We start from the raw sequence: 27,279 nt of genomic DNA on the forward strand, positions 1-27,279 counted from the left end.
ACTAACACAGGATTTAGATTCCCTGCTGATTTTTCTGCCCAAGGTCAATGGTTATCCCTATTGGAATTACAACAGAAAACCCCTTCCCAGACACTTGACCCTCTTTTGAATTCCTTCAAATTCACCATTTCTTAACCTCCCTACATCCACTCTCTGTTCTCCGAGCCCATACCCCTTTAGAGAATCTACAATACACACTTATTGGCAAGCTGCTCAATCAGATTGTGATGTCACTCGTGGTAAAAGGGAGGGGCAATTCTGAGTAAGAAAAAACATTTTGCTATCCCTAATGCACACTGAGTGAGAAATAACACTACATAATAATCAGATAATACAGAGATCTTAGTTGCATATATCTGCAGATATAGCGTTAAGCCCCCAGGCCGAACGGCAAGGCATCTGTCACTGGGGGTCCCTAACACTAGGTATGGGTGTGGGGTGCAGGACCCCATCATGTTGGCACAGGCTGGCCACCCTAGAGCGGCACGCAAGGGAAAATGAGTAAGGGTTAATGAGAAGCACATAAGTGCTTTGTAAGTGATAGATGTGATTAAAATAATCCATTTTTTCGGAGTCCTGCGCATGCTCTATAGACTGTGGCACTGTGTCAGAGTCTCTAGTGGTCAGTGCGCTAGCAGCGGCGCGACGGCTACGGGAGAGTAGGGGGCCCACACATAGTCGGCGATGGACTCCGGAAAGGTAAGTATAGGAGAAATGGGTGCGGTGTGGGCCCCCCAGCACTGAGGGGCCTGTGTGCACCGCACTCACTGCACCCGTTATAGAAACGCCAATGCCTCCATACATCCTGACTTCCTCACCAGCTTTGTGGAGAGCACATTAGGGGATTTGGAAGGTGGGACAGCACCAAGAAATAACACGGTGCCCCAGTAGTGCACATACCCACTATTGTGGTATCAGGAAGCATATCGGTTTCTTTCACTGTACCTATACATGATTTTCTTTTTTTACAGATCATTCCCCAATCCTAGAACCAACAAAAGGCTCCAAAAAGTCTCCTCCAGGTAATAATGGATGAAAAAATTAAATTGTGTAGTTGTCTTACTTAACCACTTACCTGGCACTTTAGCATGGGATGCGGCCAGAGCCAGGTGTACATTACCTGGCCAAGTCGCAACACATGCAAGACACTGCTAAAACTGTAATCCATGCTCTCATTATCTCCCGCATTGATTATTGCAAAAGTCTTCTTACTGGCCTTACAAAGAAGAGACTCTCACCACTACAATCCATTCTGAATGCAGCTGCGAGGCTAATATTCCTCGCTAGACGTTCATCGTCTGCAGATCCACTATATCAGTCCCTCCATTAGTTACCTGTATTCTACCGTATTCAATATAAAATACTTTTACTTACACACAAGACCATTAACCAAACTACACCAACGTACATCTCTTAACTCATCTCAAAATATCTCCCAACCCGACCTCTCCGCTCTTCACAAGATCTACATCTCTTATCCACTCTCATTACTCGCTCCCATGCACAATTGTAGGACTTTCTTCGGGCTGCACCCACTCTGTGGAATACCCTACCACGCACAATAAGACTCTCCTCTAGTCTCCAAACCTTCAAGCGTTCCCTGAAAACTCACCTCTTCAGGCAAGCGTATCACATTCACTCACTCAACCTTCATAAGCTTTCCTGTCCAATTATATCCCCTCTGTACAGTCCGCACATATCCTCACATATTTTCTCTTTCTTCACATTCACCTATCCTTGTGCATCAATGACTAGTTCCCCATAGATTGTAAGCTTGTGAGCAGGGCCCTCCTACCTCTGACTGTTTGTTATTACCCAGATATGTTTTATCAATGTGCCCAACGTAAGTGCAATGGAATTTGCAGCACTATATAAGAAACTTAATAGATAAGTAAAGCAGTGGCTCTCAAACGCGATCCTCAAGGCACTGCAATGGTCCAGGTCTTAGGTATATCCATGGCCCAGCACAGACGGTTAAATCAAATTGACTGAGGTACTAATTAAGTCACCTGTGTCCAGGCATGGATAAACTAAAAACTCGGACTGCCGGGGTGCCTTGCGGACCGTGTTTGAGTATCTACGGGTTAAAGTATACTTATCACTGCAAACAACTGCCTATTAAACACACAAATATATCTTTCCATTAACTTGTTCTATATTTCTCTGACGTCCTAGTGGATGCTGGGAACTCCGTAAGGACCATGGGGAATAGACTGGCTCCGCAGGAGACTGGGCACTCTAAAAGAAAGATTAGGTACTATCTGGTGTGCACTGGCTCCTCCCTCTATGCCCCTCCTCCAGACCTCAGTTAGAATCTGTGCCCGGCCAGAGCTGGGTGCTCCTAGTGGGCTCTCCTGAGCTTGCTAGAAAAGAAAGTATTTGTTAGGTTTTTTATTTTCAGTGAGATCTGCTGGCAACAGACTCACTGCTACGTGGGACTGAGGGGAGAGAAGCAAACCTACCTGCTTGCAGCTAGCTTGTGCTTCTTAGGCTACTGGACATCATTAGCTCCAGAGGGTTCGAACACAGGGCCTGACCTCGATCGTCCGTTCCCGGAGCCGCGCAGCCGTCCCCCTTGCAGAGCCAGAAGACAGAAGAGAAGCGATGAAATCGGCGGCAGAAGACTCCTGTCTTCATTAAGGTAGCGCACAGCACTGCAGCTGTGCGCCATTTCTCCCACAGCACACCACACACTCCGGTCACTAGGGTGCAGGGCGCTGGGGGGGGGGGGGTGCCCTGGGCAGCAATTATAATACCTTTTGGCATAAAATACACATAATACAGTCTGTTAACTGTATATGTGTAAAAAACCCCGCCATTAAGTTACAGAAAACGCGGGACAGAAGCCCGCCGCTGAGGGGGCGGGGCCTTCTTCCTCAGCACACCAGCGCCATTTTTCCTTTACAGCTCCGCTGGAAGCAGCTCCCCAGGCTCTCCCCTGCAGTATCCTGATACAAGAAGGGTAAAAAGAGAGGGGGGGCACATAAATTTAGGCGCAAATAAGATATTTAAGCAGCTATTGGGTAAATCTCTTTTTATAGTGTGAATCCCTGTGTTATATAGCGCTGTGGTGTGTGCTGGCATACTCTCTCTCTGTCTCCCCAAAGGACTTTGTGGGGTCCTGTCCTCAGTCTGAGCATTCTCTGTGTGTGTGCGGTGTGTCGGTAGGGCTGTGTCGACATGTTTGATGAGGAGGTTTACGTGGAGGCGGAGCAGGGGCAGATAAATGTGGTGTCGCCCCCGACGGGGCCGACACTTGATTGGATGGATATGTGGAAGGTCTTAACCGACAGTGTCAACTCCTTACATAAAAGGTTCGATGACGCAGCAGCCTTGGGACAGCCGGGGTCTCAGCCCGCACCTGCCCAGGCGACTCGGAAGCCGTCGGGGGCTCATAAACGCCCGCTAGCTCAGATGGTAGACACAGATGTCGACACGGAGTCTGACTCCAGTGTAGATGAGGATGAGACAAATGTACAGTCTACAAAGGCCATCCGATGCATGATTACTGCAATGAAAGATGTATTGCACATTTCTGACATTAACCCGATTACCACCAAGAGGGGTATTATGTTTGGGGAGAAAAAGCAGCCAGTGACTTTTCCCCCATCTGATGAATTAAATGAATTGTGTGAAGAAGCGTGGTGTTCACCTGATAAGAAACTAGTGATTTCTAAGAGGTTACTGATGGCGAACCCTTTCCCGCCAACGGATAGGTTACGTTGGGAAACATCCCCTAGGGTGGACAAGGCGCTCACACGCTTATCTAAAAGGGTGGCACTGCCGTCTCAGGATACGGCCGCCCTAAAGGAGCCTGCGGATAGAAAGCAGGAAGCTATCCTGAAGTCTGTGTATACACACTCTGGTACTCTACTGAGACCTGCTATTACTTCAGCCTGGATGTGTAGTGCTGCAGCAGCATGGACTGATACCCTGTCAGACAACATTGATTCCCTCGACAGGGATACTGCTTTGCTAACCCTCGAACATATAAAAGACGTCGTCTTATATATGTGGGATGCCCAGAGGGACATTTGCCTGCTGGCATCTAGAATTAATGCAATGTCCATTTCTGCCAGGAGAGTATTATGGACTCGGCAGTGGACAGGTGATGCTGATTCTAAAAAACATATGGAGGTTTTGCCTTATAAGGGTGAGGAATTGTTTGGGGACGGTCTCTCGGACCTCGTATCCACAGCAACAGCTGGGAAGTCCGACTTTTTTACCTCGGGTTCCCTCACAGCCTAAGAAAGCACCGTATTATCAAGTGCAGTCCTTTCGGCCTCAGATAGGCAAGCGGGTCAGAGGAGCATCCTTTCTGGCCAGAGGCAAGGGTAGAGGAAAGAAGCTGCACCAGGCAGCCAGTTCCCAGGAACAAAAATCCTCCCCTGCTTCCACTAAGTCCACCGCATGACGTTGGGGCTCCACAGGCAGAGCCAGGTGCGGGTGGGGCGCGTCTCCGAAACTTCAGCAACCAGTGGGTTCGCTCACAAGTGGATCTATGGGCTGTACAAATTGTATCTCAGGGATACAAGCTGGAGTTCGAGGCGACTCCCCCTCGCCGTTACCTCAAATCTGCCTTGCCAGCTGCTCCCAGGGAAAGGGAGGTAGTACTGGCGGCAGTTCACAAGCTGTACCTCCAGCAGGTGATAATCAAGGTCCCCCTCCTTCAACAGGGAAGGGGTTACTATTCCACAATGTTTGTGGTACCGAAACCGGACGGTTTGGCGAGACCCATTCTGAATTTAAAGTCCTTGAACACTTTTATATAAAGAAATTCAAGTTCAAAATGGAATCGCTCAGAGCGGTCATTGCAAGTCTGGAAGAGGGGGATTTTATGGTTTCGCTGGACATCAAAGATGCTTACTTGCATGTCCCCATTTACCCACCTCACCGGGAGTACCTCAGATTTGTAGTACAGGACTGTCATTACCAATTCCAGACGTTGCCGTTTGGCCTGTCCACGGCACCGAGAATATTTACCAAGGTAATGGCCGAAATGATGATACTCCTTCGGAAGAAGGGAGTTATTATCCCGTACTTGGACGATCTCCTCATAAAGGCGAGGTCCAGAGAGCAGTTGTTGGTCAGCGTAGCACTCTCTCAGGAAGTGTTGCAACAGCACGGCTGGATTCTGACTATCCCAAAGTCGCAGCTGATTCCTGCGACGCGTCTGCTTTTCCTGGGCATGATTCTGGACACAGAACAGAAAAAGGTGTTTCTCCCGGTGGAGAAGGCCCAGGAATTGTCATCTCTGGTCAGGGACCTCCTGAAACCAAAACAGGTGTCTGTGCATCACTGCACGTGAGTCCTGGGAAAGATGGTGGCTAATTACGAAGCAATTCTCTTCGGCAGGTTCCATGCAAGGATCTTTCAGTGGGATCTGTTGGACAAATGGTCCGGATCGCATCTTCAGATGCATCGGTTGATCATCCTGTCCCCAAGGGCCAGGGTGTCTCTGCTGTGGTGGCTGCAGAGTGCTCATCTTCTCGAGGGCCGCAGATTCGGCATACAGGACTGGGTCCTGGTGACCACGGATGCAAGCCTCCGAGGATGGGGGGCAGTCACTCAGGGAAGAAACTTCCAAGGACAGTGGTCAAGTCTGGAGACTTCACTACACATAAATATACTGGCACTAAGGGCCATTTACAACGCCCTGAGGCAAGCAGAGCCCCTGCTTCAAAACCAACCAGTACTGATTCAGTCAGACAACATCACGGCGGTCGCCCATGTAAACCGCCAGGGTGGCACAAGAAGCAGGATGGCAATGGCAGAAGCCACAAGGATTCTTCGATGGGCGGAGAATCACGTGCTAGCACTGTCAGCAGTGTTCATTCCGGGAGTGGACAACTAGGAAGCAGACTTCCTCAGCAGGCACGACCTCCACCCGGGAGAGTGGGGACTTCATCAAGAAGTCTTCACACAGATTGTAAATCGCTGGGAACTGCCACAGGTGGACATGATGGCGTCCCGCTTCAACAAAAAGCTAAAAAAAATATTGCGCCAGGTCAAGGGACCCTCAGGCGATAGCTGTGGACGCACTAATGACACCGTGGGTGTACCAGTCTGTTTATGTGTTCCCTCCTCTTCCTCTCATACCCAAGGTACTGAGGATAGTAAGAAAGAGAGGAGTAAGAACTATACTCATCGTTCCGGATTGGCCAAGAAGAACTTGGTACCCAGAACTACAAGAAATGATCTCCGAGGACCCATGGCCTCTGCCTCTCAGACAAGACCTGTTACAGCAGGAGCCCCGTCTGTTCCAAGACTTGCTGCGTTTGACGGCATGGCGGTTGAACGCCGGATCCTAGCGGAAAAGGGCATTCCGGATGAAGTTATTCCTACGCTGATAAAGGCTAGGAAAGACGTGACAGCAAAACATTCTCACCGTATATGGCGAAAATATGTTGCTTGGTGTGAGGCCAGGAAGGCCCCTACAGAGGAATTCCAGCTGGGTCGATTCCTGCACTTCCTACAGTCAGGAGTGACTATGGGCCTAAAATTAGGATCCATAAAGGTCCAGATTTCGGCCCTATCTATTTTTTCTTTCAAAAAGAACTGGCTTCACTGCCTGAAGTTCAGACGTTGTTAAGGGAGTGCTGCATATTCAGCCCCCTTTTGTGCCTCCAGTGGCACCTTGGGATCTTAACGTTGTGTTGGATTTTCTGAAATCACACTGGTTTGAGCCACTTAAGACCGTGGAGCTAAAGTATCTCACGTGGAAGGTGGTCATGCTGTTGGAACCAACCTATTGTGGTGCCTGCGGCTACTCGGGACTTGGAGGCTTCCAAGTTGCTGGACGTAGTCCGGGCTTTGAAAATTTATGTTTCCAGGACGGCTGGAGTCAAGAAAACTGACTCGCTATTTATCCTGCATGCACCCAACAAGCTGGGTGCTCCTGCTTCAAAGCAAACTATTGCTCGCTGGATCTGTTGCACGATTCAGCTGGTACATTCTGCGGCTGGACTGCCGCATCCTAAATCAGTAAAAACCCATTCCACAAGGAAGGTGGGCTCATCTTGGGCGGCTGCCCGAAGGGTCTCGGCTTTACAGCTTTGCCGAGCTGCTACTTGGTCGGGTTCAAACACATTTGCTAAATTCTACAAGTTTGATACCCTGGCTGAGGAGGACCTTGAGTTTGCTCATTCGGTGCTGCAGAGTCATCCGCACTCTCCCGCCCGTTTGGGAGCTTTGGTATAATCCCCATGGTCCTTACGGAGTTCCCAGCATCCACTAGGACGTCAGAGAAAATAAGAATTTACTCACCGGTAATTCTATTTCTCGTAGTCCGTAGTGGATGCTGGGCGCCCGTCCCAAGTGCGGACTCTCTGCAATACGTGTATATAGTTATTGCTTCACTAAAGGGTTATTGTTATGAGCCATCCGTTACTGAGGCTCAGTTGTTGTTCATACTGTTAACTGGGTTCAGATCACAGGTTGTACGGTGTGATTGGTGTGGCTGGTATGAGTCTTACCCTGGATTCCAAATCCTTTCCTTGTGTCAGCTCTTCCGGGCACAGTTTCCCTAACTGAGGTCTGGAGGAGGGGCATAGGGGGAGGAGCCAGTGCACACCAGATAGTACCTAATCTTTCTTTTAGAGTGTCCAGTCTCCTGCGGAGCTTGTCTATTCCCCATGGTCCTTACGGAGTTCCCAGCATCCACTACGGACTACGAGAAATAGAATTACCGGTGAGTAAATTCTTATTTTCTATGTACCATAATAAGAGATAAGTTCCCAGGTACCAGTAGGAGCATGCTCCCTGTAGTGCTGGGTCTCTGTGATATCGTCGCACTCCTGGAAATATTCCAATGGCCAAAAAAGACTTATAATAGCTCTGAAGGCTGATGTGAGATCTGCGTCACAGAATCCTCCGCTCACTCCTGCGTCTATTGTAATTAGTTTTCATGTTTGCTACTGAGAAGTCGTTTTAAATAATGAAACAAAGGGGGAGGTGGGGGTTAGGGCGAGCGAGCTGATAATCTAACCAAGTGTAGTTTCTATTTACAGTGAATTGTATTTAGTGTGTAGAGTTCCACTGTTACGAAGTATATTCTTTGTACAGCACTGCAGTATTGTAGTATCTCAGATTCTGTACATCTGCAAAGATCATTAGTACAATACAAAAATTCTAATTAGATATATTATGTTTTCTCCTATGACTAATGATGTATAGTTTATATACTGAAAAGAAAAAAACAACAACAATAGAACAAAGTACATACTAATACATTTCTGTTGAAACGGCAGAGGTGCTCCATAAAGTGATGTTTGCCAAAGAAGCAACATTGGTTAAGTCTACAGAGCACGGGAATCCTGCTTGCAACCAAGTGTCCCATACAACTCCTGCCTGCAGCTGGCAGACTGAGGTGGCCTGGCACGTGTCCCTTTATTGGTCATATAATATTACACCATGCAAAAATACAACCAAGCTATTCATTTGTGCCAACTCCATGTTCTGGCGATGCTGATCCGATCGGCGATCAAATCTGCAGATATTGATAATCGTCAATCTATCAGGGAATCGGCAAAAACCTATATGTTAAAAGTCCCCAACTCACCGTTTCTGATCACTTTTTGGTCGGAATCAGGAAATCGGGGATTTCCAACATGTTGGATATCCCCCCGATCCCCAGACCCAGACATCGGGAGAACAGGAGATTGCCCCAGTGCTCCCCTAATGTATGGGCCCCATTAGTCAATTATCTGCCTCAGAAAATTCAGACATTTAGGGGTCTATTCATGAAGCAGTGAAAAGTGTGGAGAAGTTGCCCATGGCAACCAATCGGCATTTGAAGTAATATTTATAATTTGCATACTATACAATTGTACAGAGCAGCTCACTTCTCCACTGTTTTCACTGCTTCATGAATAAACCCCTTAAACCTTTTGTATCTGCAGCAAGGTTACTTTGTTTCACCTACTCTAAATAGCTACTAACGTTCACTCTGTTTCCTTATGTAACTAGTAAAAAGGATTCTAAGAAACAAATATTATTTTTTTTCACTACGAGAGATGACCCCACCTGGTGACATACAGTGCCTTGCTAAAGTATTCACCCCCGTTGGCTTTTTACCTATTTTGTTACATTATAACCTGTAATTTAACTTTTTTAATCTGAATTTTATGTGATGGATCTGCACAAAATAGTCTACATTGGTGAAGTGAAATGAGAAAACTTTATTTAAAAGCGAAGTTTTATAAATAAAAGTTTGAAAATTGGCATGTGTATTCATACCCTTTGCTATGAAGCCCCTCAAAAGTTCTGATGCAGCCAGTTACCTTCAGAAGTCACGTAATTAGTGAAATGAAGTCCACGTGTGTCACATGATCTGTCAGTATAAACGCACCTTTTCTGAAAGTCCCCAGAGGCTGCAACACCACTAAGGAAGAGGCATCACACCATGAAGACCAAGGATCTCTCCAGACAATTAAGGGACAAAGTTGTTGAGAAGTTCAAGTCAGGGTTGGGTTATAAAAAATAAAATAAAAAATAAAATCCAAATCTTTGATGATCCCCCGGAGCACCATCAAATCCATCATCTTCAAATGGAAAGAACATGGTACCACAACAATCCTGCCAAGAGAGGGCCAGCCACCAAAACTCACAGAGCGGGCAAGGAGGGCATTAATCAGAGAGGCAGCACAGAGAACGAAGGTAACCCTGAAAGAGCTGCGGAGTTCCACAGCAGAGACTGGTGTATCTGCACATGTGACTGCAATAAGCCATACATGCCATAGAGCTGGGCTTTATGGAAGAGTGGCCAGAAAAAAAGGCATTACTTAGTGTTAGATATAAGTAGACACGTTTTGAGCTTGCCAAAAGGCATTTGGATGACTTCCTCCTATGGAGGAAGGTGCTCTGGTCAGATGAGACTAAAATTTAACTTTTCGGCCACCAGGGAAAACGCTATATATGGCGCAAACCCCACACATCCCATTACCACAGGAACACCATCCCCACAGTGAAACGTGGTGGTGGTGGCAGCATCATGCTGTGGGGGTGTTTTTCAGCAGCAGGGACTGGTAAATTGTTTTGAGTCCAGGGAAAGATGAATGGTGCTAAATACAGGGATATTCTTGAGCAAAACCTGTTTCAGTCTGCCTGTGATTTGAGACTGGGACGGCGGTTCACTTTCCAGCAGGAAAATGACCCGAAGCATACTGCTAAAGCAACACTCGAGTGGTTTAAGGGGAAACATTTAAATGTGTTGGAATGGCCTAGTCATGCTCAGATCTCAATCCAACTGAGAATCTGTGGTCAGACTTGAAGATTGCTGTTCACAAGCGGAAACCATCCAACATGAAGGAGCTGGAGCAGTTTTGCCTTGAGGAATGGGCAAAAATCCCAGTGACAAGCTCATAGAGACTTATCCAAAGCGACTTGCAGCTGTAATTGCCACAAAAGGTGGCTCTACAAAGTACTGACTTTATGGGGGTGAATATTTATTCACGCTGAAGTTTTCTGTTATTTTGTCCTATTTGTTTTCTTCACAATATAAAAAATAAACATCTTCAAAGTTTTGTAGGCATGTTCTGTGAATGAAATGATGCAAACCTTCAAACAATCCATTTTAATTGTGAGGCAACAAAACATGAAAAATGCACAGGGGGTGAACACTTTAGCAAGGCACTGTACATGGTTAACATAATACATTGATGAAAATAATGATGATAGAAGGCAGAAGAATGTGGTAAAATACTGAGTATCTCGTGAATGATGCTCTGTATTCCTCCAACCTGTTTCACTGCAAACCACAGCTTTTTCAAGAGGTTTACCACATCCTTTGTTAAAGGAGACCACCTACAGCAATTGAACTTGCCGCAGACTGCTGCCCCGGACCGGGATAGGAGCTCGGAGTGGTAACACAGCCTGACTGCCCTGCTAGAGCTCTCCTAGCATATGTGATGGTCCCAGTGCTGTATTAATATTGTGCTCTTACTACTGAGGGCTGTCTCCTGATTGGGATTCATATGTAACTGGCCACTTTACCTGTATACCATCACCAGACAGCTGAAGAGGTACCTGCTCAAACTGTGGTGAGTTTAAGCTGCAGATTCACCTGTTTGTAGGCAGCAGCAGTGTTCACACGGTACTGAGGTGTTTCAGCTGCATATGCAGCCACTGGGTCTGCTGTTATCACACCATCAGTTTTTATATAGCAGGACTGATTGGAACAATATATTTCCGTGTAATTGCAAAGTCCGGATTTAGATGCTATTTGCCCTGTACATTACAGAGAGACTTTGATATAGTGGGGAGATCCCATTCCTCTTTCCACATACTCTCCAACATTTTACACATGAAAACCAGTACAAAGTAGGAAAGGGGGCGTGCCTACACCCCTTTCCCCTATTCTTTCAATGTTAATTTAGACAGTCAAAATTGGTACAAAGCCCTTTTTGGCAGGTACAGACCATAAAAAAAGGTACTCTACCTGCCAAAAAGGTTCAGTTGGAGGGTATGTTTCCATATTATAAGGTTATTATTCAGCATGTCACATACGGTTATATTTATAGGAGTCTCTTATTCATCTTGAGTTTGTGGTGATGATTATATATATATAATATAATATATAATATAAATAATATAAATAATATAATATATATTCCTCTGACGTCCTAGTGGATGCTGGGACTTCCGTAAGGACCATGGGGAATAGCGGCTCCGCAGGAGACTGGGCACAAAGTAAAAGCTTTAGGACTAGCTGGTGTGCACTGGCTCCTCCCCCTATGACCCTCCTCCAAGCCTCAGTTAGATTTTTGTGCCCGGCCGAGAAGGGTGCAATCTAGGTGGCTCTCTCTAGCTACTTAGAGTAAAAGTTATATTAGGTTTTTTTATTTTCAGTGAGTCCTGCTGGCAACAGGCTCACTGCATCGTGGGACTAAGGGGAGAAGAAGCGAACTCACCTGCGTGCAGAGTGGATTGGGCTTCTTGGCTACTGGACATTAGCTCCAGAGGGACGATCACAGGCCCAGCTTGGATGGGTCCCGGAGCCGCGCCGCCGGCCCCCTTACAGATGCTGAAGAGTGAAGAGGTCCAGAATCGGCGGCAGAAGACGTTCCTGTCTTCATTAAGGTAGCGCACAGCACTGCAGCTGTGCGCCATTGCTCCCAGCACACTTCACACTGCGGTCACTGAGGGTGCAGGGCGCTGGGAGGGGAGCGCCCTGGGCAGCAATGTAAATACCTCCTATGGCAAAAAAAATACATCACATATAGCCCCTGGGCTATATGGATGTATTTAACCCCTGCCAGTTTTCCAGATAAAAGCGGGAGAAGAGCCCGCCGTGTAGGGGGCGGGGCCTATCTCCTCAGCACATGGCGCCATTTTCCCACACAGCTCCGCTGGTAGGAAGGCTCCCAGACTCTCCCCTGCACTGCACTACAGAAACAGGGTAAAACAGAGAGGGGGGGGCACTTATTGGCAAAATAAATATATATATATATATATATATATATATATAATATAGCAGCTATAAGGGATAGACACTTATTATAAGGTTGTCCCTATACAGTTTATAGCGCTTTGGTGTGTGCTGGCAAACTCTCCCTCTGTCTCCCCAAATTTTTAGTGGGATCCTGTCCTCTATCAGAGCATTCCCTGTGTGTGTGCTGGGTGTCGGTACGATTGTGTCGACATGTATGAGAAGGAAAATGATGTGGAAGCAGAGCAATTGCCTGTGTTAGTGATGTCACCCCCTAGGGAGTCGACACCTGACTGGATGGTTGTGTTTAAAGAATTACGTGACAATGTCAGCACTTTGCAAAAAACTGTTGATGACATGAGACAGCCGGCAAATCAGTTAGTGCCTGTTCAAGCGTCTCAGACTCCGTCAGGGGCGCTAGAACGCCCGTTACCTCAGATGGTCGACACAGACCCAGACACGGATACTGAATCCAGTGTCGACGGTGAGGAGACAAACGTAATGTCCAGTAGGGCCACACGTTACATAATCACGGCAATGAAGGAGGCATTGAACATTTCTGACACTACAAGTACCACAAAAAAGGGTATTATGTGGGGTGTGAAAAAACTACCAGTAGTTTTTCCTGAATCCGATGAATTAAATGAGGTGTGTGATAAGGCGTGGGTTTCCCCCGATAAAAAACTGCTGATTTCTAACAAATTATTGGCACTATACCCCTTCCCGCCAGAGGTTAGGGCACGTTGGGAAACACCCCCTAGGGTAGATAAGGCGCTCACACGCTTATCAAAACAAGTGGCGTTACAGTCTCCTGATACGGCCGCCCTTAAGGAACCAGCTGATAGAAGGCTGGAAAATATCCTAAAAGGTATATACACACATACTGGTGTTATACTGCGACCAGCAATCGCCTCAGCCTGGATGTGCAGTGCTGGAGTGGCTTGGTCGGATTCCCTGACTGAAAATATTGATACCCTGGATAGGGACAGTATATTATTAACTATAGAGCATTTAAAGGATGCATTACTATATATGCGTGATGCACAGAGGGATATTTGCACCCTGGCATCAAGAGTGAGTGCGATGTCCATCTCTGCCAGAAGGGCGTTATGGACGCGACAGTGGTCAGGTGATGCAGATTCCAAACGACATATGGAAGTATTGCCGTATAAAGGGGAGGAGTTATTTGGGGTCGGTCTATCAGACCTGGTGGCCACGGCAACGGCTGGAAAATCCACCTTTTTACCCCAGGTCACCTCTCAACAGAAAAAGACACCGTCTTTTCAAACTCAGTCCTTTAGTTCCCATAAGAACAAGCGGGCAAAAGGCCACTCATTTCTGCCCCGTGGCAGAGGAAGAGGAAAAAGACTGCACCAGGCAGCCTCTTCCCAGGAGCAGAAGCCCTCCCCCGCTTCTGCCAAGTCTTCAGCATGACGCTGGGGCTTTACAAGCGGACTCAGGCACGGTGGGGGCCCGTCTCAAAAATTTCAACGCGCAGTGGGCTCACTCGCAAGTGGACCCCTGGATCCTGCAGGTAGTATCACAGGGGTACAAATTGGAATTCGAGACATCTCCCCCTCGAAGATTCCTGAAGTCTGCTCTACCAACGTCTCCCTCCGACAGGGAGGCAGTATTGGAAGCTATTCACAAGCTGTATTCCCAGCAGGTGATAATCAAGGTACCCCTCCTACAACAGGGAAAGGGGTATTATTCCACGCTGTTTGTGGTACCGAAGCCGGACGGCTCGGTGAGACCAATTTTAAATCTAAAATCCTTGAACACTTACATAAAAAGGTTCAAGTTCAAGATGGAATCACTCAGAGCAGTGATAGCGAATCTGGAAGAAGGGAACTATATGGTATCTCTGGACATCAAAGATGCTTATCTCCATGTCCCAATCTTCCCTTCTCACCAAGGGTACCTCAGGTTTGTGGTACAAAACTGTCATTATCAGTTTCAGACGCTGCCGTTTGGATTGTCCACGGCACCCCGGGTCTTTACCAAGGTAATGGCCGAAATGATGATTCTTCTTCGAAGAAAAGGCGTCTTAATTATCACTTACTTGGACGATCTCCTGATAAGGGCAAGGTCCAGGGAACAGTTAGAGTTCGGAGTAGCACTGTCTCAGGTAGTGTTACGTCAGCACGGGTGGATTCTAAATATCCCAAAATCACAGCTGATTCCAACAACACGTCTACTGTTCCTGGGGATGATTCTGGACACAGTCCAGAAAAAGGTGTTTCTCCCGGAGGAGAAGGCCAGGGAGTTATCCGAGCTAGTCAGGAACCTCCTAAAACCAGGCCAGGTGTCAGTGCATCAATGCACGAGAGTCCTGGGAAAAATGGTGGCTTCTTACGAAGCGATTCCATTCGGAAGATTCCATGCAAGAACGTTTCAGTAGGATCTGCTGGACAAATGGTCCGGATCGCATCTTCAGATGCATCAGCGGATTACCCTATATCCAAGAACAAGGGTGTCTCTCCTGTGGTGGTTACAGAGTGCTCATCTTCTAGAGGGCCGCAGATTCGGCATTCAGGATTGGATGCTGGTGACCACGGATGCCAGCCTGAGAGGCTGGGGAGCAGTCACACAGGGAAGAAATTTCCAGGGCTTGTGGTCAAGCATGGAAACGTCTCTTCACATAAATATCCTGGAACTAAGGGCCATTTACAATGCCCTAAGTCAAGCAAGGCCTCTGCTTCAGGGTCAGTCGGTATTGATCCAATCGGACAACATCACGGCAGTCGCCCACGTCAACAGACAGGGCGGCACAAGAAGCAGGAGGGCAATGGCAGAAGCTGCAAGGATTCTCCGCTGGGTGGAAAATCATGTGGTTGCACTGTCCGCAGTGTTCATTCCGGGAGTGGACAACTGGGAAGCAGACTTCCTCAGCAGACACGACCTCCACCCGGGGGAGTGGGGACTTCACCCAGAAGTCTTCCAACTGATTGTAAACCGTTGGAAAAAACCAAAGGTGGACATGATGGCGTCCCGTCTCAACAAAAAACTGGACAGATATTGCGCAAGGTCAAGGGACCCTCAGGCAATAGCGGTGGACGCTCTGGTAACACCGTGGGTGTACCAGTTGGTGTATGTGTTCCCTCCTCTGCCTCTCATACCAAAAGTACTGAGAATCATAAGAAAGAGAGGAGTAAGAACTATACTCGTGGCTCCGGATTGGCCAAGAAGAACTTGGTACCCGGAACTGCAAGAGATGCTCACGGAGGTTCCGTGGCCTCTACCTCTAAGAAAGGACCTGCTCCAGCAGGGACCTTGTCTGTTCCAAGACTTACCGCGGTTGCGTTTGACAGCATGGCGGTTGTACGCCGGATCCTGATGGAAAAAGGCATTCCAGATGAAGTCATCCCTACCCTGATCAAAGCCAGGAAGGATGTAACCGCGAAACATTATCACCGCATTTGGCGAAAATATGTTGCGTGGTGTGAGGCCAAGAAGGCCTCCACAGAGGAATTTCAACTGGGTCGTTTCTTACATTTCCTGCAAGCAGGACTGTCTATGGGCCTAAAATTAGGATCCATTAAGGTTCAAATTTCGGCCCTGTCGATCTTCTTCCAGAAAGAACTGGCTTCAGTGCCTGAAGTTCAGACGTTTGTCAAGGGGGTACTGCATATACAGCCTCCTTTTGTGCCACCAGTGGCACCTTGGGATCTCAATGTAGTCTTAGGGTTCCTAAAATCACATTGGTTTGAACCACTCACCACTGTGGACTTGAAATATCTCACATGGAAAGTGGTAATGCTGTTAGCCCTGGCTTCAGCCAGGCGTGTCTCAGAATTGGCGGCTTTATCATATTAAAGCCCTTACCTGATTTTTCATTCAGACAGGGTAGAATTGAGGACTCGTCCTCAATTTCTCCCTAAGGTGGTTTCAGGTTTTCACATGAACCAACCTATTGTGGTACCTGCGGCTACTACGGACTTGGAGGACTCCAAGTTACTGGACGTAGTCAGGGCCCTGAAAATATATGTTTCCAGGACGGCTGGAGTCAGAAAATCTGACTCGCTGTTTATCCTGTATCCACCCAACAAGCTGGGTGCTCCTGCTTCTAAGCAGACGATTGCTCGTTGGATTTGTAGTACAATTCAGCTTGCACATTCTGTGGCAGGACTGCCACAGCCAAAATCTGTTAAAGCCCATTCCACAAGGAAAGTGGGCTCATCTTGGGCGGCTGCCCGAGGGGTCTCGGCTTTACAACTTTGCCGAGCAGCTACTTGGTCAGGGGCAAACACGTTTGCAAAATTTTACAAATTCGATACCCTGGCTGAGGAGGACCTGGAGTTCTCTCATTCGGTGCTGCAGAGTCATCCGCACTCTCCCGCCCGTTTGGGAGCTTTGGTATAATCCCCATGGTCCTTACGGAAGTCCCAGCATCCACTAGGACGTCAGAGAAAATAAGAATTTACTTACCGATAATTCTATTTCTCGTAGTCCGTAGTGGATGCTGGGCGCCCATCCCAAGTGCGGATTGTCTGCAATACTTGTATATAGTTATTGTTACAAAAAAAAAAAAAAATCGGGTTGTTTATTGTTGTGAGCCATCTTTTTAGAGGCTCCTAAGTTTATCATACTGTTAACTGGGTTCAGATCACAGGTTGTACGGTGTGGCTGGTATGAGGGAATAGGAAGCATATCCACAGCAACAGAAGATAATTCAGATCAAAACCAAATAAAAATAGGCAGAGAGAAGAACATAGCTAGGAACAGAAAAAGCACAAACAAAACTCTAAAAGCTATGTGTGCAAATGCTAGGAGCTTAGGAAATAAAATCTCAGAACTAACTGCAATAATGACAAGGGATGATCTAGACATTGTGGCAATTACAGAGTCATGGTACAATGAAAATCATGACTGGGACATAGCTATACCGGGATATACTTTGTTTAGGAAGGACAGAATTGGAAAAATCGGGGGAGGGGTAGCAATGTATGTAAAAAATGCCATAAATACTACATTAATACAAAGTATTGAAGAAAAAACTGAGGCCCTTTGGGTGACCATAGAAACAGGGGAAAAGTTGATTATTCGTATTGGCGTGATATACAGGCCACCAGGTCAGGAAGAGGAACTTGACAAGAACCTATTGCAGGACATAACTAAAATGGCATTAAAAGGAGAGGTAATAATCATGGGAGACTTTAATCTTCCTGATGTAAACTGGGAGGTGTCTGTTGCTAGTTCCACTAGAAGTAGGAACATTTTAAATTCCCTTCAGGGAGCATCCCTCCACCAATTGGTGAGGGAGCCCACTCGGAAAGACGCAATATTAGACTTAATACTTACAAATGGAGACAGATTATCAGACGTAAAAGTGGGTGAAAACCTCGGATCCAGTGATCATCAAGCAGTATGGTTCAGCATTAAGACAGAGACTGACTCGTCCCATACAAAAACAAAGGTGTTGGATTTTAGGAAGGCTGATTTTGTAGGGATGGGAAAATGTGTAAGCGATTCTTTGGCAGAGTGGAGGAACTTGGAAACAGTGCAGGAGAGGTGGAAAACATTCAAATGTGCAATATTGAAGGCAACAGACCTTTGTATCAAAACTGTAAGGAAAAACACAAGGAAAAGGAAGCCAGTGTGGTTTGCAAAAGAAGTAGCAAATATTGTGAGAGCAAAAAAGATGGCTTTTAGGAAATATAAGCAGACACAAAATAATGAAGACAAAAAGATATATCTTGTTAGACAGAAGGAGACAAAGAAGGTAATCCGATGTGCAAAGGCACAAGCTGAGGAGAAAATGGCCCAGTCAGTGGGTAAAGGAGGCAAAACTTTTTTTAGGTATATAAGCGAAAAAAGAAAAACAAAAGGCGGAATTATAAAACTAAAGACGGACACTGGGAATCTTGTTGAGGGAGACAATTTAATAGCCGATCATCTTAATGATTATTTTTGCTCAGTATTTACTACTGAAAGAGAGGGGAAGGGGCCACAGTTAAGTTGCAGGGATATTCAGGAAAATGAAACAAGTACATTTACAGAGGAGAAGGTCCTAACAGAACTCTCAAAGCTGAAAGTGGACAAATCTATGGGGCCAGATGGGATACATCCAAGGATACTAAAAGAACTTAAAGAGGTGCTGGTAGCACCATTGACAGAATTATTCAACCAGTCATTAGCTACAGGAGAAATTCCAGGGGACTGGAAAAGAGCAAACGTAGTCCCACTGCACAAAAGTGGAAGCAAGGAAGAGGCAAACAACTACAGACCAGTGAGTCTTACATCAGTAGTAGGGAAATTGATGGAAACACTCTTAAAAGAAAGAGTTGTAGATCATCTCAAATCCGGCAATTTACTGGATCCCAAACAGCATGGATTCACTGGGGGAAGATCATGTCAAACAAATCTTATTGACTTTTTTGATTGTGTGACTAAAGTGATGGATAAAGGTGGAGCCATGGATATAGCTTATCTTGACTTTAGTAAGGCTTTTGACACAGTTCCACATCGCAGACTGCTAAATAAACTTGAAAGTTTGGGATTGGATATTAGGATTATTGAATGGATAAGATCTTGGTTGAAGGATAGAAAACAGAGAGTTGTGGTAAATGGAGTGCATTCACAGGAGGGAAATGTTACCAGTGGAGTACCCCAGGGATCTGTACTTGGACCAGTGCTTTTCAATATCTTTATTGGTGACATTGCAAATGGGATTAAAGGGAAAGTATGCCTTTTTGCAGATGACACAAAGGTATGCAACAGGGTAGACACACCAGGTGGGGTAAAACAAATGATTGAGGATCTAGGTAGACTAGAGGAATGGTCAAGAGTCTGGCAATTACAGTTTAATGCCAAAAAATGCAAAATCATGCACTTGGGTCTCAAAAATCCTAAAGCTAAATACAGTATTAATGGCACTATACTGGAAACTACTGAGGAGGAAAGGGATCTAGGAGTCACTATTTCAGATGACTTAAAGGCAGGTAAGCAATGTAACAAGGCAATGAGGAAGGCTAGTCAGATGCTTGGCTGCATTGGGAGAGGAATCAGCAGCAGAAAGAAAGAAGTAATAATGCCACTGTATAGGTCATTGGTACGGCCTCATCTAGAATACTGTATTCAGTTCTGGAGGCCATATCTTCAAAAGGATATTAATACATTAGAAACTGTACAAAGGAGGGCAACTAAAATGGTGCATGGCCTACATCACAAAACATACCCAGAAAGACTAAGAAATCTCAATATGTATAGTTTGGAGCAGAGAAGAGAAAGGGGGGACATGATAGAAACTTTCAAATATATGAAGGGTTTTAACAAAGTCCAGGAGGGAAACATTCTCCAAATGAAGAGAAGCAATAGGACACGAGGACATGCACTGAGACTGGAGGGGGGGAGGTTCAGGGGAAATTTGCGGAAAAATTATTTCACAGAAAGGGTAGTGGACAAGTGGAATAGCCTCCCATCAGAGGTGGTAGAGGCTAAGACAGTAGAGCAATTTAAACATGCATGGGATAGACATAAGGATATCCTTACAAAGAAATAAGGATCAAATAAGGTTAGTGATAAAAAAAAATAATATATAAAAAAAAAAAAGGGGCAGACTAGATGGGCCAAGTGGTTCTTATCTGCCGACAAATTCTATGTTTCTATGTTTCTATGTTACCCGGGATTCAAAATCCTTCCTTTATTATGTACGCTCGTTCGGGCACATTATCCTAACTGAGGCTTGGAGGAGGGTCATAGGGGGAGGAGCCAGTGCACACCAGCTAGTCCTAAAGCTTTTACTTTATGCCCAGTCTCCTGCTGAGCCGCTATTCCCCATGGTCCTTACGGAAGTCCCAGCATCCACTACGGACTACGAGAAATAGAATTATCGGTAAGTAAATTCTTTATTTATATATATATATATATTATAATAAGATTTTACTCACCGGTAAATCTATTTCTCGTAGTCTGTAGTGGATGCTGGGAACTCCGTAAGGACCATGGGTAATAGCGGCTCCGCAGGAGACTGGGCACAACTAAAAGAAAGCTTTTAGACTACCTGGTGTGCACTGGCTCCTCCCACTATGACCCTCCTCCAAGCCTCAGTTAGGATACTGTGCCCGGAAGAGCTGACACAATAAGGAAGGATTTTGAATCCCGGGTAAGACTCATACCAGCCACACCAATCACACCGTATAACTTGTGATACTATACCCAGTTAACAGTATGAAATATAACTGAGCCTCTCAACAGATGGCTCAACAATAACCCTTAGTTAGGCAATAACTACATACAAGTATTGCAGACAATCCGCACTTGGGATGGGCGCCCAGCATCCACTACGGACTACGAGAAATAGATTTACCGGTGAGTAAAATCTTATTTTCTCTGACGTCCTAGCGGATGCTGGGAACTCCGTAAGGACCATGGGGATTATACCAAAGCTCCCAAACGGGCGGGAGAGTGCGGATGACTCTGCAGCACCGATTGAGAGAACTCAAGGTCCTCCTCAGCCAGGGTATCAAATTTGTAGAATTTTGCAAACGTGCAAAGTTATAAAGCAGAGACCCCTCGGGCAGCCGCCCAAGATGAGCCCACTTTCCTCGTGGAATTGGCTTTTACTGATTTAGGATGCGGCAATCCAGCCGCAGAATGCTCCAGCTAAATTGTGCTACAAATTCAGCGAGCAATAGTCTGCTTAGAAGCAGGAGCACTTATTTTGTTGAGTGCCTACAGGATAAAAAGCGAGTCAGTTTTCCTAACTCCAGCCATCCTGGAAATATAAATTTTTAAGGCCCTGACTATGTCCAGTAACGTGGAATCTTCCAAGTCCCTAGTAGCCGCAGGCACTACAATAGGTTGGTTTAAGTGAAAAGCTGATACCACCTTAGGGAGAAACTGGGGACGAGTCCTCAATTCTGCCCTATCCATATGAAAAATCAGATAAGGGCTTTTACATGACAAAGCCGCCAATTCTGACACACGCCTGGCCGAAACCAAGGCCAATAACATGACCACTTTCCACGTGAGATATTTCAAATCCACAGTTTTAAGTGGCTCAAACCAGTGTGATTTTAGGAAACTCAACACCACGTTGAGATCCCAAGTTGCCACAGGAGACACAAAAGGGGGTTGAATATGTAGCACTCCCTTTACAAATGTCTGAACTCCAGGCAGTGAAGCCAGTTCTTTCTGGAAGAAAATCGACAGAGCCGAAATCTGGACCTTAATGGAACCCAAGTTTAGGCCCATAGTCACTCCTGACTGTAGGAAGTGCAGAAAACGACCCAGCTGAAATTCCTTTGTTGGGTCCTTCCTGGCCTCACACCACGCAACATATTTTCGCCAAATACGGTGATAATGGTTTGCGGTTACTTCTTTCCTGGCTTTTATCAGCGTAGGAATGACTTCCTCCGGAATGCCTTTTTTCTTTAGGATCCGGAATTCAACCGCCATGCCGTCAAACGCAGCCGCGGTAAGTCTTGGAACTGACAGGGCCCCTGCTGTAGCAGATCCTGTCTGAGCTGTAGAGGCCATGGGTCCTCTGATATAATTTCTTGAAGTTCTGGGTACCAAGCTCTTCTTGGCCCATCCGGAACCACGAGTATCGTTCGTACTCGTTTTCTTATTATTCTCAGTACCTTTGGTATGAGAGGCAGAGGAGGAAATGCATAAACCGACTGGTACACCCACGTTGTGTCACTAGAGCGTCCACAGCTATTGCCTGAGGGTCCTTTGACCTGGCGCAATATCTAGTTTTTTGTTTAGGCGGTGATAAAGCTAAATATTTATCTTATATAATATCCTTTAAGAGGTCTAAGAACACTGTACGCTATCTACGTAAGAAGTACCGTAAGGGTACGCTAGTTGCGTAGCGATCGCTCAGCCGTAGTCGAGACGCTCAAGCGTCACGTTCGCTTACGGCCCAGAGATCACAGGCAGGCACGCTATTGGCTGCCGACTAACGTAATGATTCGCTGTAGCGTAGCGGACGCTTGAGACCACGAGGAGATCACCAGCGATGCAGACGCTCACAACGTTAAACCTTTATATCTATACCTTTAACAATGAGATACACAGTAAACCTTAGTGTGGAGACAGAGTGTAAGTGCAACCTGGTGTAACCTGATTAACTACAAAGCTGTTTGAGCGTCACCGACGCTCTGAGAATGCTTAACACTATAAGAATACACAGATACCTGGGCTTAGGGTCCGAAACCTATTATATGTATTATGACTATTATACTTGCAAAAGGAATCACAGTACAAAGCATACACTACAGAATAACATAAACCAACTAACCAGATAACTACACAGGAAATATAATACAATACAATATACTTAAAGGAAAATACGAGAGAAAGAGAGAGATGAGAGAGATGGCTCACAGTAAGACAATATGATTACGGAGAAAACTTACGCACAAGGGGAAACGATCGCATGCGCCTCGATATCCAGCTCCCGGTTATCAGCAATGAGAACCGTTGATGAGAGAGTGAAGTTGGATATGGTCGGCCTGCCTATTTATGCCCCACACACAATACAATTCAATGGTCCCTACAATCTCATTGTCCATTGGACACAGGAATTCGGCTTCGCATTATAACAAAAGGTCATAGGTTGTTTCATACAGGTGGGCTGTGACTGTTTCCAACTGTTCAGGTGGGTGGGAAACTAGGTTTCCCGCCGCATGATTAAGTAAGAACAAATAATAGTAAATGAACATAAACTTCTTATGTTCATAACTATTCGCACGAGCGATTGATCCGCTCCAAACCAACACCGGAATATTCCTATTTAAATACTCTTCCGATGGGTACCAAACACTGCTGTATGACCCCTGTTAGACCCTTCGTACAATACAAAGAGGAATCTCTCTGTTCAGGAACATTCTATGTTAACCAAACTTTCAGAATCTATCAAAGGGACCATGATCTATAAAATACCTTATTATTGAAAATATGTAACGAATGAGTCGCACGCTACGATTACATAAACTCTACCGTAAATACGCATACCGTGCGCCTGCGGGTGCACGCTATTGCGGGTATGCGCCTTCACGGGAGAGCGTACGCATGCGCAGCGCGGACCTGAATGAGGTGCAAATATGGCAGTGTGCATAGAGATATTTTTCTGACTTTGACAGTCCAACCTTTGGCAGTCAATAATAACTGCCACCTTCTAAAACATTTCAAAAGGAGAAAAATATATGTCAGGGGTTAATTCATTTCCATGGTTGGGTTAGGGAGGAGAGAGGAGTAGGTGTGAAGAGGGTATGACCTAGTGAGATAGCAGAAGCATGTGTGTATGAGTCCATGTTTGGGGGGGTCATGTATCCTCGTGCCGTACGTGTTGTAAATCAAGCTTCGAGGTATTGCGAAGTATACATTTGAATTCCTTCTTATCCCGTATTAAGGGTCTATGGATGGGCTGTCAAACTCTACCGAGCTCATTTTGGCTTTCAGTTGTAACAAAAATGGGGAAGCACATTTTAGTTGATGATACATGAATAGGGGAGGTATGTGGTTGCTGATATCTGTGCTTATATTCCCTATCGACTATGTGTGTCATTACCTGAGGGTTGTAGAGATGAAGATAAAGAACACTTATGGAAAATGCAGTAGTATTCTATGTCAGGTTAATGTACATCTGTCGGTTGAAGTTTTGTTCGGTATCAGTTGAAAGTCGTCTTCTTTGCGCTGTTTTGCTCCTTAGGCGTGAGCAATAAGCTTTGTCAATGCCATTAGATTTACAAAAAAAAATGTTGGGCTAGCGTAAGTTTAAGAATTCTAGGGAAACTGGGGATCCATGGCAAAGTTCATCAAATGTCCGTTTCTCAAGTGGTCAAAACTTCTTCTTTGGTCAATCCGTTGTCTGTATAGCGTCTCGTCAACTTCCTCGTCCAAGGGGGTCTTGTTATCTTGGAGAAAAACCAGAAAAACAGGTGAAAGAAACGGACCGTATAATCGCATTTTCATCACATCATTGTTTCTATTGTTGGGTCGTAAATCAAATCCAGGTTAATTACAGTTTCCTCACTCCTCAAACTCATCACTCTTGTACTTTGTTTGCACCTCATTAAAGCCTGCCCGCATCTAAATATCAACCCAATCGATATAACGACACCCAAGATACATAGTAGAAACTTCCCAACATCCATTATGACTCCTTGAGCCCAGTATCCTAAACCGGAGAACCAATTTCGCGGGTTCAACCATGACACCCAACCAGTCAGCTCATTACCTACAGCAGCAAGAGTGAGTGTGTTTTCGGCGAAATTCCCACTTTAATTGGAGAATATCGTCCATCTTTTGGTCTATGACCTCTACCGGATCCTCGGTGCTATTCGTGATATACGTGCAACACTTCACGCCGTACTGTGTTGCTAATGTAACACAATATCCGCCTGTCACTGCTGTGAGGTAATTTAGAACCATTCTATGCTGTACTAGTTCTGTTTTATAAGCTTGGAGTTCTCTTCCAGTATATCTAAACGTGTCATCATACATTTCAGTGATATTATCTATCAAATTGGCGAGTGCGGAAATGTATCTATAATTCATCACTCCTCGAGCGGTGCGAGTGAAATCTAACGCCACCAGAACCTGAATCCCGGTGGATTCATGGGATCAGAGGCCGGATGCTCTAACCTTTCTGACAGTTGTCTTTTAACCCGGTGCTCGTAATGAGTGTGAGTATAAGGAGCTTGGGCACCACGGTGTATGTCTTTCATTTTGTCATGTGTTACAGTCATTACTTCAGTCAATACTTTTCCAATATAACACAATCCTTCAGAGTTTGGGGCAAGCCACTTGTACGCCTTTCTCCCGCATATGAAATATGCATCATCGGGGAGAACATATGGGACGGAGAAGGACATTACCATATTACACACCTTCCAGGTGAAATCTCCTGATCCTAATTCTTCCATCTGCTTAATACACGTATCAGGTTGTACGATATGTGCACAGTATCCTGGTGATACTTCTCCAACTCTAGTAATCCTACTTCCTAGGGTATACCTATACCGGAAAGATTTTCCTCTACTGGCTATGTGGCGTACAAGCTCTGTATCTGTAGGCATTCTATCTGCTCTATGCGAAAAGGTCATGGTGTGGTTACTCCATGACACTTCCCAATTTCCCGGCTTTCTGGGATTGGAGATGTTAAAACATAATAGGGACCTATCCACGTGGTATTGGTGGAGCTTCAAACTAGGAGGGCTGGAGATATTAAACCTCCGGTCCACCGGTCTCCCACCATTTAACTCAAGTACCTCCCCTATCGTTAAAGGAAATGGTACTAGCCCTGATTTGCTATGCCCTTGAGGTACTTGAGAGCATACCCAACAATCTGTTTTGTTTAACACATTACCCACTAAAGAGTGATAGTCACTCAATGGATGCCGGTCCATATGGATATTAAAACTGGATTGGCATTTCTTTATGCACCCATCCTCAATGACATTGTTACAAAGCCTACAGGTACAGTTTTCTTCAGCTAACAATCCGTCACAATTTCTTCTATGGTCAATGCTATCGGATCGTTTTCTGATACTCGCCTTTGCTTGTTGGTTAGGTTGATCTTGGAAAACTACGCCTCCATCATCATAATCGGAACCCATTCCAGAACCTCCCTTGACCTCCATGGTACTCTCGCCGGAACAGACTGCTCTGGTCAACATCATGGTCAACAGGAAAATCCGGATCACAGTCTCTTGGGGCAAGTCCATCTTTGAGGAGGAAATGGAGAAGAATGAGAAGGGGGAAAAAGAAATTTCAAGGGAGAGGGGATGGGAAGTGGGGAAAAACAATAAAAGGGATTGGGGAGTCGACAACTGCTTTTGGTCTTCAAGGCTCTGGTGCCGCCTCAGTCCTCCTGGAACAGACACTCCAGTGATACAACCTCTACCGTCTGTTCCTTATCACGGGACTTCTCTGGATCAGCAACCTTCTTGCAGTGGGATGAATGGACCCAAGTCTCTCTCTCAGCAACCTTCAATGCTGTAGTGCTAGTCAATAAGACCTGGTATGCTCCTTCCCATCTGTCAATAAGGCAACCTGAGCGTAGAAAATTTCGTATCATTACATAATCCCCAGGTTCAATGTCATGACAATTACTATCAGGTAGATCAGGAATCACCAGCTTTAGATTATCATTTTGATTCCTTAACTGTTTACTCATGTTAATCAAGTACTTTACAGTTACTTCATTGTTGCATTTAAAATCATCCTGAGGGTTAATCATGACATGCGGTTGTCGACCAAACAAGATTTCAAAAGGAGACAGATTAAGAGGGGACCTGGGAGTGGTTCTGATACTGTACAAAACAATGGGTAAAGCTTCTGGCCATGTCAATCCTGTCTCTGCCATCATTTTACTCCAATTTATTTTTAATAGTGCTGTTCACTCTTTCGACCTTCGCACTCGCCTGTGGACGGTACGGAGTGTGCAGCTTGCTATCAATTCCCATCAACTTACACATTCCTTGAAAGACATCACCTGTAAAATGGGTACCCCTATCACTTTCGATTATTCTAGGGATACCATATCTACATACAAATTCCTGCACAATTTTCTTAGCTGTAAACATAGCGGTATTTGTAGCTGCAGGAAATGCTTCGACCCAATTCGAGAAAACATCTATACAAACAAGTACATATTTCAAATTCCGACAAGGGGGTAATTGTATGAAGTCAATCTGTATTACCTGGAAAGGGCCGCCGGCAGGTGGGATATGGGAGGGTTCTGTAGGTATTGCTTTTCCAATATTCTTTCTCAAACAAGTAAGGCAGGACATTGCTCTTTTACTCGCATGAGAGGAGAATCCTGGGGCGCACCAGTATGCTCTTACCAATTTGCACATCCCCTCCTTGCCTAGATGAGTCAGCCCGTGAGCTGCTTCAGC

The 27,279-nt window shown here is 45.6% G+C and overlaps 1 protein-coding gene across 1 annotated transcript in view; it reads left to right on the forward strand.

The window, feature by feature from the left end:
- Positions 1-27,279, forward strand: part of LOC135058241 (C-type lectin domain family 2 member A-like) — a 179,482-nt gene that overhangs the window by 39,288 nt on the left and 112,915 nt on the right. The window contains exon 2 of the mRNA XM_063963780.1: positions 972-1,022. Within this exon, the coding sequence (XP_063819850.1) occupies positions 972-1,022 (51 nt within the window). The remainder of the gene's footprint in view (positions 1-971; positions 1,023-27,279) is intronic.

Source organism: Pseudophryne corroboree, chromosome 3 (assembly GCF_028390025.1).
Source record: "Pseudophryne corroboree isolate aPseCor3 chromosome 3, aPseCor3.hap2, whole genome shotgun sequence".
Taxonomy (NCBI): Eukaryota; Metazoa; Chordata; class Amphibia; order Anura; family Myobatrachidae; genus Pseudophryne; species Pseudophryne corroboree.